Raw genomic sequence first — 17,782 nt, 5'->3', positions numbered from 1 at the left:
ACAAATGTCTTATCCACATGTTTGTTAGTTTTATAAGGAAAATAATTTTTGCACTGAGGTTCAGTTTCCCATGGAACCTCCCAAACATACATATGTTGACCTCACAGGAGGCTTCAGAAAATGTTATAAATAATGTTACCAAGATAATCCTTTATTGAATAAGAACTTTTACAGTTGAATTTTGCCTTCTATACCTTGAGAAAAACAAGTAAAATGTACAATGAAAGGAAATGTCAAATAATCAAGACTCAAAAGTCGTTCTGGAAATTGTTGAAAATATTTCAACCCCAAACTAACAAATCAATGAACAAGCATACAGTTAAGCAAATGCAAACCAACGCGAGGCAGCAGTAAATGAATGTCGATTGATTATTGTCACGTTTGTTTTTACTTAGTCAACGCTTGTTTTGTTTGTTTCTCTGTGTTTGTTGTAACTGAGCCAATGTGACCCACAGTCATGATTCAATAATACAAGATGTTATCAAATATAAATACATATAAATATACGTAAGCTCCATTGTATTATACACTTTTTAAAATAGTGGTTAATTTCGAAGTAAAACACAAATTGTTTTCTCATTTCTGATAAAAAAAAATCAAAAAATTTAAGCACTTCCTTAAGTAGGGTAGGGTAGGGGCTTTAAATGAAAAAAATTGTAATGACAATGTTGGGCATTAGGTTAGGTTAGGTTACACTGGCCGGCTGATGCGCCTTACATAGACCCGTTGGTCCTTTGTAGTGCCAGATGGAGGTCCGTTTTACTGCGATCTAAAGTAGTCGTCGTATAGGACGTCAACGCTTTTTGCGAAATTCAAGAGTGCCTTAATATCCAGTTTTGAAACCTCCTCTAGTCCTTTGAACTGCGAAGCTCCGAGATATCTAAGACGATTTCTAGCTAAGGCCGGACAGAAACAGAGGAGGTGTTCTAACGTCTCACTCATGCCTTCCTCCCTGCACTTCCTGCATGCGTCACTGTTACTAATGCCCATTCTGCTTGTGTGGGATGTCAGTAGGTTGTGGCCCGTCATTAGGCCGACAACTGTCCTGCAATCCCTACGTGCCCGTGTAAGCAAGAAATGGGTGTTTCCTTTGCTGCTATTGCACATGATCTTGGTGGTTTTGCATGTCGCTAATGCGTTCCATCTCCCCTTGATCCGGCACCCAGCTCTTTCGGAAATTTCATTATAGATCGTTTTTAGCGACTTTTGTATTTCCCGTACTGGTTCGCTAGTAAGACGGATGGCACTTTTGGCAATCTCATCAGCTATTTCGTTGCCTAAAATGCCCTTGTGGCCTGGAACCCAGTATATATGCAGCCGTTTATTCTCGGCCGCCCTGTCTACTGCTTCCCTGCTTCTAAGGACATTTTCTGACGCAATACGATGTGAGATTATGGCCTTAATCGCCGCCTGGCTATCGAAATATATATTGATGTTTTTTATATAGTTTCCTGCGTTGCTAGCTATCTCAGCAGCTTTCCCTACAGCGAAGACTTCCGCCTGGAAAATACTGCAGTACTCTGGAAGCTTGAAGGGTTGCCTGAGGTCTAGCTCGGCGCAATAGACTCCGGCGCCCACTCCATCAGCCATTTTTGATCCGTCCGTGTAGATGTTATACGTTCCGCTGGCGGGTCGCGTGCTCATGCGCCATCCGCCCTCCTTAACCGTAGCTTTAAGCCTTCTTTCCCAGATGAAGCGTGGGGGTATGTGGTCTATTTTGTCCTCCATCCCCCTGCATATCGAGCTGTGCCCGAAGGTTCTTGCGGAGAATTCACCTAAGGCCATCAATCTCGTGGCGGATTTCGCTGCAGTGCTCTCCACCGCGATGTCGATTGGTGGTAGGTCAAGTAGCCTTTCAAGTGCCGCCGTTGGAGTGGTCCTTAGCGCTCCTGTTATGCACAGTGCAGCGAGCCGCTGTAATCGCTCCAATGGTTTTCTATACGAAATTTTGTTTGCAGCGGTCCACCATACCAGAGCGCCGTAACGCAATATTGGCTTAACTACCGCTATGTAACACCAATGCATTAGGCCAATGGATAGGCCCCATGTGGTACCCAGCATCCTTTTACATGCGTAAAGGGCACCACTGGCCTTTTTCACCCTTTCCTCCACATTTAGCTTACACATCAGTTTGCTGTCCAAAATTACTCCCAGGTACTTGGTGTGATCCTTGATTGATAGCTCCGCCCCGTTGAGCCTCGGGGGTTTCCACGCGGGGATTTTGTATCTTCTTGTGAACAGTACCGCATCCGTTTTGTCAGCATTTACCTCTAAGTTGACTGTTGTCGCCCATCGATGTACGACCCTTAGAGCGCTTTCCATTACGTTACTGATGGTGTCTAGGAATTTCCCCGTAACAACTATAGCTATGTCGTCCGCATAGGCAATTAGTCTGGGTGCTTTCCCTTCGAATTTTCCCAGAAGCTCATTCGCTACGAGTAGCCACAGGAGTGGTGACAGAACACCACCCTGAGGAGTTCCTCTATGCGCTAGTCTGAGCAACCTGGCTTCGTTCCACTCCGCCTTAATTTTCCTGCAGCTCAGCAGGCTTTTTATCCATAGTAGGATGGCAGACTCTACCTGGGCTGCTTCTAGGCTTTCCATTATTGCCTCATAGGAGACATTATTAAATGCCCCACTTATGTCCAGAAAGACTCCTAGGGCATATTCTTTATGCTCCAGAGCTTTTTCTATTACCGCGGTTGGTGAGTGAAGTGCAGTCTCAGTGGATCTACCCTTCGTTTAGGCATGCTGCGCCTTTGATATGCTGGCCGACGGCAGCTTACCCCTAATGTAGGCGTCCAGAATCTTTTCGAGCGTCTTTAGAAGGAATGAGGTTAGACTAATTGGTCTGTATTCTTTCGAATAGAGGGGATTTCCCTTGCCCGCCTTCGGTATGAATACGACCCTCGCCTCTCTCCAAAGGACAGGCACATAGTTTAGTCTTAAACATCCCTCGTATATTATTTTCAAGTATGGTGTCAGCACTGCGGAAACTTTTTGCATCATGGCTGGAAAGATACCGTCTGTGCCTGGGGACTTAAACGGCCCGAAGCCATCGATTGCCCACCGTATTTTTTCTTCCGTTATGATGTCCGGGGGGACATTTTCCAGGCTATCTCTTAGAAGTTGCAGATCTATGCTGTCTGTACACCCCGGAAAGTGTGTGTTGACTAGGTCTTCCAGTGAGTCCTCACTGCTTTCAGTCCACTCTCCACATTTTTTACGTAGTAACCTTGGAGTAGTCGGGTTCTTGGATAGCAATTTCCTTAGCCTGGCTACCTCGGTTGTTTTTTCTAATTCGCCGCAGAAGCTCTTCCACGACTCCCGCTTGCATTTACGAACCTCTTTCTTGTATTCCTTAAGTACTTCCTTGTATTCCATTCAGCAGAACTCGTCATCGGCTACCTTGGCCAGTGTGAAGAGTTCCCTAACATTTTTTCTGAGTGCTCCGAGCCCCATGTTCCACCAAGGTGGCTTTGAACCTCGCTTGGCATGTAGCGGAGGGCATGCGATGCGATAAGCTTTATTTAGAGTGTTGGTAAGTGAGACTACCAGTTTCTCCAATTCAGAGTGGGAGTCACTTACCCTATACTTGGTTAAATTCTTCCTCACTACCCTTTCATACAATTCCCAGTTTGTATTCCTGTGATTTCTGAAGGTTTCGCTTTGTGTACGGGCTGAGAATTTTACCTGAAATCCTACATACCTATGGTCAGAGAACGAGGGTGTACTAAGCACCTCCCAATTCTGTACTCCGATTCCCCCACTAGTGTGGAGTGTTATGTCAAGGACGTTCTTCGAGGTAGGGCCAATATAAGTTGGTTCCTCACCTCGGTTAGCTATATCTAAATTACTTATTAATATAAAGTTTAGTAAAGACTCACCCCTTTCGTTGGTATCTCCACTCCCCCATACCGTGTTGTGCGCATTGGCATCCGCGCCTATGATGAGTGGGCGTTTCGCCTTCTCGGCCTCTCCCACCAACCTCCGGAGCTCGTTTGGTGGCGCCTCCTCGTCGTGAGGCATGTAACAAGATACAAGGAGTATTGTGTCATCCTGGCCATCCTTCACAGCTACCACCGTCAGGTCATCTGAAGAGAAATTAAGATGAATATAAGAGTGTATACTTTTCCTTACCAGTATAGCTGTTCTTACCCTGTTTGTTGCACTCGGGGTGTGCGTATAGTATGTTTGCGACTTTAGTCCAGATACCACATTTCCCGACGCTATCCATGGCTCCTGGACTAACGCCGCATCGTAGCCGATCCTCTCTAAATTGAGGAGGAGCTCGGCAGAGGCGACCTTGCTTTTATGCAGATTTACCTGAAGAACCTTCACTGCAAGGATCAGGATTCTTTTCGGGGTCGGGTAGAATCTCCGGATCACCCTTCTCGGTCTCCTGGAGCTTCAAGGTGGCCTCCAGGATCTCTCCCAGATCCTTCTCGACCTCTCGCTCCTCCAGTGTGTTAACATTGTTATCGGCCAGGCTTCGCTTCTTCAGGCGAAGGTATACGCTAGCTATGCCCCACGCCATCTTCCCGAACCTAGCGTACAGTATGTCTTCGGCCGGCTTGTTTATTTGGAGGATGTAATTTTGGCTGCCATCCTCCTTACAGGAGTTGGTGACCTTTAACACCCTCCAATCTCCCGTCGGCACGTCTGGGTTCTGTCTCTGCAGAAGCCGCAGCGCATTCTCCGGTTTTACCGTGCGGGGTATGAGCACCTTCGCTTTCGGTATGGACGGTATGCAGCTGCGGTCCACAACCTCCAAGACGGCGCCCTCCCACAGGCCTTGAAGCGTCGCAAAAGCTTCCTTTACCCATAGTAGAGATGGATCGTCCTTACATCTTATTATTTTCACCCCATTTAGCCACCCCGCACCATCGAAAGTTGGCATGGTCGTGGTGGGGTCCCCATCCATTTTTGCGACGAGCGCATCCAGCAGCTTATGCTCTACTGCTCCCCAGCGCTCCTGAGAGATTTGTCCCAGCGGATTGCTCCGGTCTATGAGTGCCACGATAAGGTGTCTTCTGGCTATCTCACTGGCCATTGCCGCCGCTGTCGATGTTGTCGGTTTCTCTAGATCGAGCCTGACGTTTGGCTTTGCAGCGTCGTCTCTGCGCCTCAATTTTTTGGCTGGCCTTACTGTCTCGCTTTCAGCAGACCGCTGTCTTTTAGCCGCGATTCCTTCCTCTATCCGGTTTGCGAATCCCGGTTCCTTCGTCCGGTTGGACTTGCAGCTAAGTCTCTCGTGGACTTTGACCGCCGCCTTGTATATGGCTTTAGCCTTCAACCCCTCCTTACTGGGTTTTGCCCTAGGCCTTTTCTTTGATGCCGAACAAGCACCTTTGGCATTCCCCGGAGAGCGTAGCAAGGCCTCCTCTTCTAGTGTGTTAACGCTCTCACCGCTTTCGAGGTCCGAGTCTTCGTGGACTGTGGCACCCCTGCGCTGTAGCGTCGCTTTGGCGGTAACACTACAACCGCTGTGAACCGCTCCCTTCACAGCGGAGGTGTGGCCACTGGCGACACAGCAAGTAGACTCGCTGTGCCCGACGGTGGTAGTAGCCACTTCTCCCACCGACGTTTGGGCGGATATCCCAGACCACCCGTAATGTTGGGCATTACGATCATAAAAATAGCCATTGATGCGATTCATGAAACATTGCAAAGTGGCATTTTTGGTGAAATGGCAACTTTGCGAACAAAATTGTATGAACGACCTATCGCAACTCCGGATTGCAAATGTAAATTTTTTTCAAAATGCTACACATAAGTGAAAAAGAAACGTGTTTACCATTACATACATTGGCATATATTTTTTGTCATATTTTTTTCAAAGTATTTACGAATTGTTGGCTACTTGACAGCCTTGAAATAAACGTTTTTACCAGTACATACCTGTGTTCATATGGAGTAGTAGCTTATGTCGAAAGGTTGGCTTTAGTATAATGCGGTATTCGCAGCATAGGATTGCGAATGACTCACTGGCGTCGAGCCGTTTAAGAACTTTAGTTCCGATTATAGCAAGTCAATATTACTTAAGTCTTATCAAAAATTTCCTTGTCGTTTAATGGATAAAGGGAATGCCACATTATACTAAAGCCAGCTTCTCGACATAAGCTATTATTCCATACGAACACAGATACATTGGCATACATTTTTTGTCATTTTGTTTTTTAACCGACTTCAAAAAAAAGAGATTATTAATTCGTCGGAATTTTCTTATTATGTGTGTTAGCGCATAACTTTTGACCACGTTAATCGATTTATATCATTTCTTCTTTAAAGGTTTGGTTTTTTGCTTAAAAATTACTTGTTTTTAAATCTGCTTTAAAATTTACAATTGTTTGTTTGTAAAAATTAGGTAAAAGACGTTATTTGACCAAATATATTAATCGATCTTGGGAGATCGATTTATTTTTTGCCGATTTCTTCAGCATCAATTATTTTTTTTGGATTCGAATCGATTCAAAAATGGATTTTTTTATTTCGATCTGGCGTCTCTTGAAGTAGAAATATTTCAAAGTGTATGAACTAAAGGTGCGCAGGGTAGTATTATATATTCTGACTAGGGAATCCAATCCCGCGTAAAAATCGCAATCCCACAAGCTTTCAAAGTGTATGAACTAAAGGTGCGCAGGGTAATATTATATATTCTGACTAGGGAATCCAATCCCGCGTAAAAATCGCAACCCCGCAAGCTTTAAAAGTGTATGAACTAAAGGTGCGCGGGGTAGTATTATATGTTCTGACTAGGGAATCCAATCCCTCGTAAAAAGCGCAATCCCGCAAGCTTGCGGGATCGACGTCATCAATCCCGTGGATCCACGGGATTTGCGGGTCCGAAAAAATATCATATTATTTCCTGTAAACCGTTATATTCAAAATTGATATGTAAAAAAGACGATTTGACTTAGAGAAGCTACGTATTTACTTTTAATTAGGTTGACTTTTTTAATAATATTTCCGAAGGAATGTTAAAGTCTTTAAAGTTTCATCGTGCACAATCAGGAACTACGAATAAAATACATTCCCACGACAGCCGGTTCTACGTACCGGAATGACTCGGGGGTTTACCCGACCAAGGACTGTTGTTTCGGCGATCTAACCCCGTTTAGGTCGGCGAAGTATCTCAGAAGTTTTTTGTCCATAGGGCTACATTCGCTACGTTTTCTCCTACTCAGGGCTGGCATCGAGTCAAACCCAGGGCCAGAAACCTACACATGCTGTGTATGCCAGAGACGACTACACCACAACTCCACCTCTGTCAAGTGCAATGCTTGCGAGGGGTGTAGTCACCTCAGAGTCTGCTCAGGACTACGGACACATCGGCAGTGGACCACGTCTTTTGTGGCCCCCTGCTGCTCTAACAGAGCAGCCTCCACGGCTATCCCCAGTCCACCTGAGCAGTCCCACACAAACACCACAGCACAACAACATAATAACACTACAGACCACACCACAACGGCTACAGACCACAGAACACACACAACCACACCACCACCCACACGCCGCCGCCAATAACTCCTGGTTCCTCCTACAATCTGCACGGTATGTCAGACCAGGATATTCCGTAATGTGACATCAGTCAAGTGCAACACCTGCCTTGGCTGGTGCGACTTTAGGGCATGCTCAGGTCTACGCACCACGCGAGATTCAACGAGGAACTTCGAAGGCCCGTGTTGCGCTGCTCGGTCGCAGACCTCAACTGCGACGGCTCCCGCCACCACCACAGGGCGGCAACCACCTTAGCAGCGCACATAGCCATCTGCGGCAGGACCACACACATCCCTCACACCCCGCATCACCACACGTCTCCCGAACCACATGAAGCTCCTTCAATTTAACTGTAACGGGCTTCAGAGCAAGATCGAGGAGATAACCGTCTTCATGGGAAGGCATGGCATATTGATAGCTGCGGTCCAAGAGACGAAGTTTCACAGCAATTCAACACTGTTGAATTGTGCCGGGTACTACGTGCACCGTCGAGATCGCGAGCGGGATAATGGTGGAGGCTTAGCGTTCATTACGCACCACACCGTGCAGTATCGTCTTATCGAAGCAGACATCGACCGCAGGGATACCACCCTAGAATGTCAGGGCATTGCTATCCGGTCAGGCGATGTTGAGCTTGAAATATTTAACGTTTATATACCCCCTGTCACCTGCTGCCCGGCAGGATACCACCCTGACATAGGTGCGCTCCTCAGAGGTGAAAACCATATGGTAGTAGGCGACTTTAATGCGCACCACGATCTTTGGCACTCAAGCCTGTCAAACGATCATAGGGGAACTGACTGGGCTGAGCAGATAGGCGATTCGACATTCTGCACAATGAACGACGACGCACCCACCAGGATTAGGGGCAGCTGCTGCAGCTCGCCAGACATAACAATAGTCAGCGCTGGTCTGATAAACAGAATATCATGGCGACCTATGCTGACTTTGGCATCAGACCACCTGCCCATAGTCATCTCGATCGGTAAACTAACCGACTTTGCTTCCGCAGAGCACCGAACTTATATTAACTTTTCTAAAGCTGATTGGAAAGGCTTCGCAGAATTTACTGAAAACACCTTCGCTACTCTCCCCACACCAACCGACGTCCACCTTGGTGAACGTAAGTTCCGCAGGGCTGTCACCGCTGCTGCAGCTCGCTTCGTACCGGCAGGATGTATCACCGACCCACGCCCAAATTTTCCTGCTGAAGCGGCTATTTTAGCCGATGAGCGTGACAGCCTTCGTCAGGCCGATCCCGGAGATCCCCATATCAGGGATCTCAACGCGGAGATTCGGGAACTAGTAAACGTACATAAGCGGAAGAAGTGGGAAGAGCATCTGAAGACCTGCAACTTCACCTGTGGTGTGAGTAAGCTTTGGTCAACCGTGAGGTCACTGTCCAATCCGACGAAGCACGACGACAGCGACCATGCTTCGTCGGACCCGGACCGATGCGCGAGCTGTTTTAGCCGGCAGTTCATACTGCATCCTCCGGTGGACAAAGCCAAGAGTCGAGTGACCAGAAGGCTGCACAAACTGCCAAAAACCTGTGCCCCCCTTGCTTTCACTTGCGGTCAAGTTCAGGTGGCAATCGGGAAGGCGAAAGCCTCCAAATCCATGGGTCCCGACGGAATATGCATGCTGATGCTGAAAAATTTTGGTCCTGCGGAGGTAGCGTACCTAACGGAGGTCCTCAATTTGGCCATGGCCACTCTCATCATCCCAGACATCTGGAAGATGGGGAGAGTGGTCCCACTGCTCAAACCGGGGAAACCTGCCAACATAGGAGATTCTTATCGTCCGATAACACTCCTTTCCCCGGTAGCGAAGACACTCGAGGCCTTGCTACTCCCGTATTTCAATAACCACTTGACCACAGCGAAGCATCAGCATGGTTTCCGTAAAGTGCACAGTACAACAACAGCACTTAACGCCATAAACACTCAGATAACTCGTGGCCTTAACTTAGAAAAATAAAACAGGGGTGGTCCTTTCCCCACTACTGTTTAACTTTTACATTTCAAAGCTCCCTCAACCACCAGAGGGAGTCTCGATTGTCTTTTACGCTGACGATTGCTCGATCATGGCGACAGGGAATGGAATTGATGACCTGTGTTCGAAAGTAAACGGATATCTCTCTGAACTTTCTCGCTTTCTCGGTCCTCAAGTCGCTAGCCGGCAGTACTTGGGGCAAAGACAAAGAAACGTTGCTGGCAACATTCAAGGCAATAGGCCGGCCGGTTTTAAACTACACAGCACCAGTGTGGTCGCCGGGGACTAGTAGGACGCAGTGGACGAAGCTACAGACGGTACAAAATACAGCACTTAGGACAGCGACCGGATGCCTCCTGATGTCACCAGAACACCACCTCCACGATGAGGCAAAAATGCTCCCAATTAGGGAGCACAACACTCAAGACCTGTGAATGCCGTTCTAGGCACACAAACACCGGACATTGACGCGACGGAGCTCCATCTGCCTCGGGAGACCAGAACAACAATAGCCCAACTTCGCTCTGGCTACTGCAGCAGGCTAAATTCCTACCTGAGTAGGTTAAATGCGGATGTGCCGAACGAATATCCGGGATGCGGAGAGACCCCTCACGACTAGAAACATCTCTTCGCATGCCCGGAAAACCCCACAACCCTAACGGCGTCGTCCCTATGGACCGACCCCATAGAGGCTGCACGCTTCTGGGGCTGCCGTTAGTGGAACTCGACGACAACGACTGAGATATCAGCCGATCTGGGCGGGGTTGTAGCCGCTACAACAACAACAACAACGAATATATATATGAAACAATACCCGCTCGCTGTAATCCCAAAACTAGCTAAACAGTGATTCTGTATTATTTAAATTTATATAAGTTATCCTGTTCCGTTTCCGTCGAAAATGGCGTTGAAGTAATATATTCTTAGAGCTGAATGTGGGTCTCTAATAGAACCAGAGTTATGAGTATTAGAAATTTAGCATCTGAACGAAAGCTCAAGCAAAAAATAAATAAATAAAGGAAAGCTAATAAAACCAGCGGTCGCTGAACACGAATCTGAAGTCGGTTTCGCTCCATCACGTCAAGATTTGTTTCTCACCTCAAAACACATTGCGAAAGTCTCCCCCATCGTAGCCTGTGCTGTCGTTTTTTTTTGTTTGAACACATGATTTCCCATGAAGGGCTGAAAATGCTTCCCTGCAGAAGGGCTTACACATTTACAGTTTACAATTAGCATTACAAATGAATTTCAATATCCATTTTAAGTTGCAATAACACAAATGTATTTATTTGATATAATCCTTAAGCAAATACTTTAAAGATGCAAGAACTTTATAAATTAAAGAAGCAACTTTGAATGAACTCCTCCAAGAGGCCTTCTGAAGTACGTCCTATAAAAGCCTTTTTTTACGATATTGTAATATCTCTTGCTCTAATTTTGTAAACTTTTGTTCTTTTAGGTTCATAAAATTTGCCAAAATGCTCCAAGTATTCATTCCCGACTTTTCCACGCGTCCCGTTGCAAAGATTCCAAAGTTGCAATGTCAAAATTCGATGCTGATGTTTACTTGCCTTATAAGAAGCTTACTAACACTTTAAATATTGTATCCGGTCGTCTAAATCGTCCCTTGACGCTTTCTGAGAAAATATTGTACTCTCATTTAGATGACCCCAAAAATCAGGACATTGTGCGCGGGACATCATACTTACGTCTTCGACCAGATCGTGTAGCTATGCAAGATGCTACTGCTCAAATGGCGCTTTTGCAGTTTATATCTTCGGGCTTAAAAAGAGTTGCAGTGCCCTCTACCGTGCATTGCGACCATTTAATTGAAGCACAAATTGGTGGAAAGCAGGATTTAGCTAGAGCAAAAGACCTCAATCAGGAAGTATACAAATTTTTGGCTTCAGCATGCGCTAAATACGGTCTGGGCTTTTGGAAGCCGGGCAGTGGAATTATTCATCAAATCATTTTAGAAAACTACGCATTTCCTGGACTATTAATGATCGGCACTGATTCGCACACGCCGAATGGAGGGGGACTTGGCGGTCTGTGTATAGGGGTAGGAGGTGCAGACGCCGTTGATGTAATGGCTGATATTGCTTGGGAACTTAAGTGTCCTAAGGTGATTGGAGTTAATCTAACAGGAAAGATTAGCGGCTGGACGTCTCCTAAAGATGTTATTTTAAAGGTACGTAGAAGTATTAACATGTTATTTGTTGAATTTTTTAATTTTCGTACACACTTTGAAATTCGGATTTAGGTATTTGTTATGTAACAGGGGCTAAACTTTTATAAAGAAATTAATGAACATTAAAAACAAACAAAAGAAAAATAATCAAAACTCGAAAAATGTCGCACTCCTATTATTTTGTTGGCCACTGTACATACGGCCAGAATTTTTCATGCATGAGCACCGAAATATCAACATTTATGATATTTTTTCACAGACATAAACGAATAGCACGGAAATTTCTACCCGACCAGCATTTTCTGATATTATTGATCATATACGAGTCTTTTTTGAGTCTTCTACACGATTAAAACAATTATAAATGTGCTCATATTCTGATCATAAACAACTCTTTTGTCGGTCGGCCCGCGACTCTTCTTGACGAGTTTTTTATTACCAACATTTCTGATCAGTTTTGACTCTTTTTCGAGTCGTATTTATATTCATACATATAGCTAATTAAGCCAGCAACATTTTGATCAATTTTGGCTATATGCTATAATGTTTATTATTTTTCCATAAAAGTCTAGCTCATTATATAACAAACACCACATAAATCCAGATTTGAAACTTTGTGCAAAAATTATGAAAAATCTGCAAAATTTCAGCTAGATTTTCAAATTTTTTGAGTATGCAGTTTAATAGCCCATTAAATTCTAGGGTAATAATGTGCAAGTCTTAAGTTGCTAAAAAATCGCGTTGGTTTTTCATAAAAAAAATTGTCGAATTTATTTTGTATGGGGAAAAAATGTAATTTGTTAGCAACTTAATACTTGCACATTATTACCCTAGAATTTAATAGGTTATTAAACTGCATACTCATACAAATCTAAAAAATCTGAATAAAAAGTTGAAAATTTAGCTGAAACTTTGCAGATTTTTCATAATTTTTGCACAAAGTTTGAAATCTGGATTTGTATGGTGTTTGTTATATAATGAGCTAGACTTTTATGGAAAATAATAAACATTAAATAAACGAAAGCAAAATAGCCAAAATCTATCAAAATGTTCCTGGCGTAATTAGCTGATCACAAGTGTATGTATGTAAAATCAATAGCATAGTCATGAAGAAAAATTGGGCTTTTGGAAAACTAGGCGTGGCAGCTCCTATACAAACCAAACTTTTCATACTGCATATCTCTGGAAGAGTTCAAGTAAGAGTACTGGAACTTGAAGAAAAACTGGGGCTATTGGGAAGAGGGCGTGGTACCTCCCATACAAACCGAATTTTTCATACTGCATATCTCTGGAAATATTCATGGTAGAGTACTAACTAGAACTTGATATATGAAATCAATCCCATACTATTACAGAAAATTGGCGCTGTTTGAAAAGGGGGCATGGCGCCTTTCAAACATACTGAAACTATAACGTATCTTGGTATGTGCTTTTGAATTGAATATGGCAAATATCTAAGTTGAAAAATATGATTATTATGTCATACTACTACATACATTGCAATTTTCTTACACCACGGCTCGACTTTTATTGTTAAAATTTTACAGCAAATTATGAAAAATTATGCTATTAGAAGCAAAGGCAGCTTGAAACAAATGTTTTTTTTATTTTTTTTTTTATTTTGTTAAATAGAAAAGGAAACAATCACATTTCAATCTCCAGCATGACGGTTGCCCTATATTTTGGTTTTATATTTTCAATAAAGCACTTTTCAAGCTTAAGGGTGAGTCATTTCGAGTCTTTTTATTCGCGGAAGTGATTGATTAGTTTTTAATCATCAAAGGCGATCGAAGAAGACTCAGTTAGGCGATTTTAATTAAAGCGTGGCAACGCCGCGTCGCTACATGTCAATAGACAGTAAAATCTGTCAAGTCAATGTGGCATTGGATTTCGGTTTTTGCCTTTTTTGTTTCTTTCTGGACAAACGTCGTCACGTGAAGATAAAACCGAATGTAGTTCTTTAAGCATCTACGTTTATAATATTAATTTTCTCTAATAAATATTAATAAAAGTGAGAGCCCATCAGCTCTATAATTGGTGACCCCGACAAAGAACCACAAACTGCAGAAGATGGGGTCGGCCATCGAGGATAGCAAGGCAGAAGACCATCCGCAAATGGCAGCCACACCTCCAACCGCTCTCAGCCACGAAATAGTTGCAAACGAGGAAATTGTCAACATCTCCGTAAAGCTACCCCCATTCTGGCACGCAAATCCTAACTTGTGGTTAGCTCAAGTCGAGTCTCACTTCATCGCCGCACGCATCAGACACGATGCAACGAAGTACCACGCTGTGATTGCCGCCATCGAGAGCAATGTGCTGGCGCAAATCAGCGATATCTTTTTAAACCCTCCTACCACCGACATGTACGCATTTTAGAGCGCTTCGGAGAGTCCGAATAACGGCGAATAAAAAAGTTGCTATAAGAGCTAGAGCTCGGCGACATGCGTCCATCGCAACTCCTCAGGGAGATGGAAATTCTGGGAGGTAACTGCGCCATTAGCGCAGATAAGGGGTGGGTTTTGGTTCGAAATATTAAAAAATTTGGCAATCGTGAAAAATCACCATCTCCATCGAAAACCAGAAACGAGAAATCGAGGAAAATTATTATTAAAACTCTTTTTTAACATTTTCTATTACTTTGTACGTTTATTTTGAGCTTCAGGCCGGCTATTAAATAAAACCTAAATTTTAGTAGTTTTATTTATTACATTTATTGGTGTCGATATTTCGCCTTCAGTCTGAAGGCTTCTTCAGGACTGAAAAACACAAAATACATACATATTTACGTCAAATTACATGAAAACTTCCATCAGACCGCAACTTACATTATGGTGTTAGTAAATATTAACAAAAAAGCTCGAAAAAACACTTAAACATAAACAAGAGAATGTAAGCAAAACGAAATACCGTAAAAGTAAACAAAAATATACAAACAACAATACATGAAGTGGTGGACAGTAGGACGGAGAGAATCTGTATGTAAATCATCATGGCATTGCATTGTTGTTGTCGGACGGAGTACTGGTGGTGGACCGACGTACAATAACATGAACACATGACACCTAGGATATTGGTTTTTGTGCGTGAGAATTAAATTCTGATAGACATGAGTGCAATTGTCTGTGTCCATTTTAAAATTCATCCTTCTATTATTAGGGGTGTTCATGATATGTATCATCTCTAGAATATAACGTTTATTGTAATTTCTCTCTACCTGTAAGATTGCTACGTTGTCAAAGTCGGGATAATGTCCCATATTTTGGCAGTGAGATGATAAGGCTGTCCTATTATCCATATAATTATTCCTTAATTTTATGTTAGATTTATGTGCGGAAATCCTTGTCTTCCATTTAGATATGTTTGTCCCCACATATACCATATCGCATACGTGGGATCCGTAACCATTGCAGAGTATTCTGTAAACTACGTTAGATTTCTCTTTTTTAGGAATTTTGTCTTTGGTGTTGGTGTATATTTATTTTAAAGTATTGTCATACGTGAACGCTATGTGGAGTTTTTCCCTGTCTTAACATTTTAGAGTGCTTAATCCTCTCTGATTTATCTTTATTGGTCTTGACATAGTAATCGCGGATGAGTTTATTAGTTAAGGCATGATGAAATTCGGTTTTCTCCAGGATTTCTTTGATAATGCCAATATTTTTCTTGTGGTATATCTTATCACTTATGGTGAGTACTCTTCGTATAAAGTTGGTAGCCGTATTCAGAATTGTTCTCCTTGTTGCTTTGCCTGCTTCGTCCCGCTTAAGGCAGTTTGGTACATTTGATACACAACGAACACACACGCAAACAGCAATTTTTTGAAAGAGTATCACTTTTGTTTCACAAATTTGTGTTATATTAGAAAATAACTACCTATTTTTTTTAATGCAGAACGTAAGTAATCATTTCAAAGTTTAACTGCAAAGAAGAAATATTTAAATCGATTTTTTCGCTTTTCATTTATACCAGTTTCAAAAACGATTTCATGATTTTCTACTAAATTTTGGTATACTGACGCGCCCTATAGGAACCTATAACTCCAAATAATGTTGAAATTATCCTTCCTAGATAGCTAAGCTTTAAAATGCAAAAAACCATTTTCAAATCGGTGCACTCTGTGCGAAGTTATTACATTACATATGGGTCATTCCATACAATATTTACACCTCAATATTTTTTTTGGGAGAAATATATATTTTTACATTCTTTATCGAAAAAGGAAGACACCTATTATTTAATTTCGTCATGATCTTCGAAAATCTCGAAAAAAAATTCCCGAAATTTGAACTCACGGAGAAGTATCTTTTTTCAATTGTTTGCAGTTAATAAACTAAGTTAATAAGTTAAGGTATCAAAATGTCCGTAATTACCACGGCTTTTCATGAGAGTGTGAGATAGATTAAAATAAAAAAAAATGTTGCATTAAAAAATCCCCCCTGGTGCGAAATAAAGTCAATTAACATTATTACCTTTTTAAAAACGAAATAAAATCAATTGACATTATTTCTCTTTCAAACATTAAATTTGCTTAGCTTCGCGGCGGCCCGCGTTAGCGCGTCCGGCGCGCACACCACGTCACGCTGGCAGCCCTGATTGGAAGATTTCTGCTGTGTTTTGAGGCAACAACTTGTCTGCAGTAAAAAAGCATATAATTTGTGTTTCAAAAGTGTGTGAAAACCAATCAATTAACTTATATGATCTCGGTTCCGATTTAAATAATCAATAATTGTTTATACCTGCATTTTGGCACATTGGCTCGTTGAATGTTCCATCTAATAAATAGTGTCGTCGTTCTCCTTAGCTGCTTTTAAATGATGTCGTCACAAATTTCTGGCGGAGACATGAATACAGTGTAAGAAAATTCTTTTTCTATAATTGTTTCCTTATAGAAAGGTTGGTTTCTTTTCCACCTTAGATATTCCGAATTCGTTCAAAATATACTAATTTAAAACACAGAATTCTTTGAGTGTTCCTCCGGGGTTTTTGGATATGGACTGTTTCATCAATTTAATAGTGTTCGCTTTATTTTTGTGGAAACGAAAAATGTTTTGCAAGTTATGGATCATTTCTACACTCTTTCTTCAAATATTTCTCGTATTCCAGCTGTGCGCAGGTGTTTAGTTTTTCGCATCGTGTTTTTACATATTCGTAATTTAAATTTTTTTAATAAAATCAATTGGTGGTAGTTCATGATTGTGTGTGGATTAATATCACAACACAGAGTATTTGGCAATAACATTTTTCATCTATTAAAAAGCAACACTTACGGGGCAATGTTTATTGTAAGAACAACATTTTCATTCCATTTGAATGAGGAAATAGCATCAATGACTTTATTTCCAAATTTTTGTTGACTTTATTTCGCTTTTGAAAAGGTAATAATGTCAATTGACTTTATTTCGCACCAGAGTGGGAAATAAAGTAAATTTACCTTATTTCCATTGACCTTATTATCTGTCACCCTGATATCTTCTAAACGAAACATACACACACTTTGAGAAATTTGCACATGTTATTTAATTAGACTGGAAGAATATTTTTAATTTTTTTTTCAAATTTTTTGTTGCTCCAGAACGATGTTTTGCAAAAACTTTCTTAGTATAAATATTAGTAAAAAGGAACAAAATAAAATTTGCATTACAAAAAATATGTCAATAGAAACTATGACATAAAAGGAATAAGACCTGAAAATTTCATCCAATTCGGTTAAATAGTTTATGAGATATTTTGAGTCGAAGAAAAAATGCTATAAAGATTGTTTATGCAATAACTTGCGAAATATATATTTTTTCGAAGTTTTGTTGATGGGAATCCCTTTCCATGCTCCTGAATTACACATCCACCATATTAAAATTAAAAATCAAAAAACTTTAATTTTTACTGATCGATTTCACGAATTCTGGCTCTATAGATGTATAGAAGATTGACAGCCCCTTCGACAGTCTTAAACTCGTAAGGTTTTAATTTGACACGCAATTCGTGATTAGCAAAAACCTATTCAGTGGCATTTTGAAAAATATTGTCTTATTTTTAGAAAAGTTCATAGTTCATTTGACAGATGTCAACTGTCAGAGTTTTAATTTGACACAAAAT

At 42.0% G+C, this 17,782-nt stretch overlaps 1 protein-coding gene across 1 annotated transcript in view; it reads left to right on the top strand.

Annotated features, from left to right (window-relative positions):
• LOC118735034 (probable aconitate hydratase, mitochondrial) overlaps nucleotides 1–17,782 on the top strand; it is a 211,098-nt gene that overhangs the window by 56,976 nt on the left and 136,340 nt on the right. Inside the window, exon 2 of the mRNA XM_036464626.1 lies at nucleotides 10,955–11,686. Within this exon, the coding sequence (XP_036320519.1) occupies nucleotides 10,955–11,686 (732 nt within the window). The remainder of the gene's footprint in view (nucleotides 1–10,954; nucleotides 11,687–17,782) is intronic.

Source organism: Rhagoletis pomonella, unplaced genomic scaffold (genome assembly GCF_013731165.1).
Source record: "Rhagoletis pomonella isolate Grant_MI unplaced genomic scaffold, Rhpom_1.0 Rhpom_scaffold_00003, whole genome shotgun sequence".
Classification (NCBI taxonomy): Eukaryota; Metazoa; Arthropoda; class Insecta; order Diptera; family Tephritidae; genus Rhagoletis; species Rhagoletis pomonella.
This window is presented reverse-complemented; position numbering and strand designations above follow the sequence as displayed.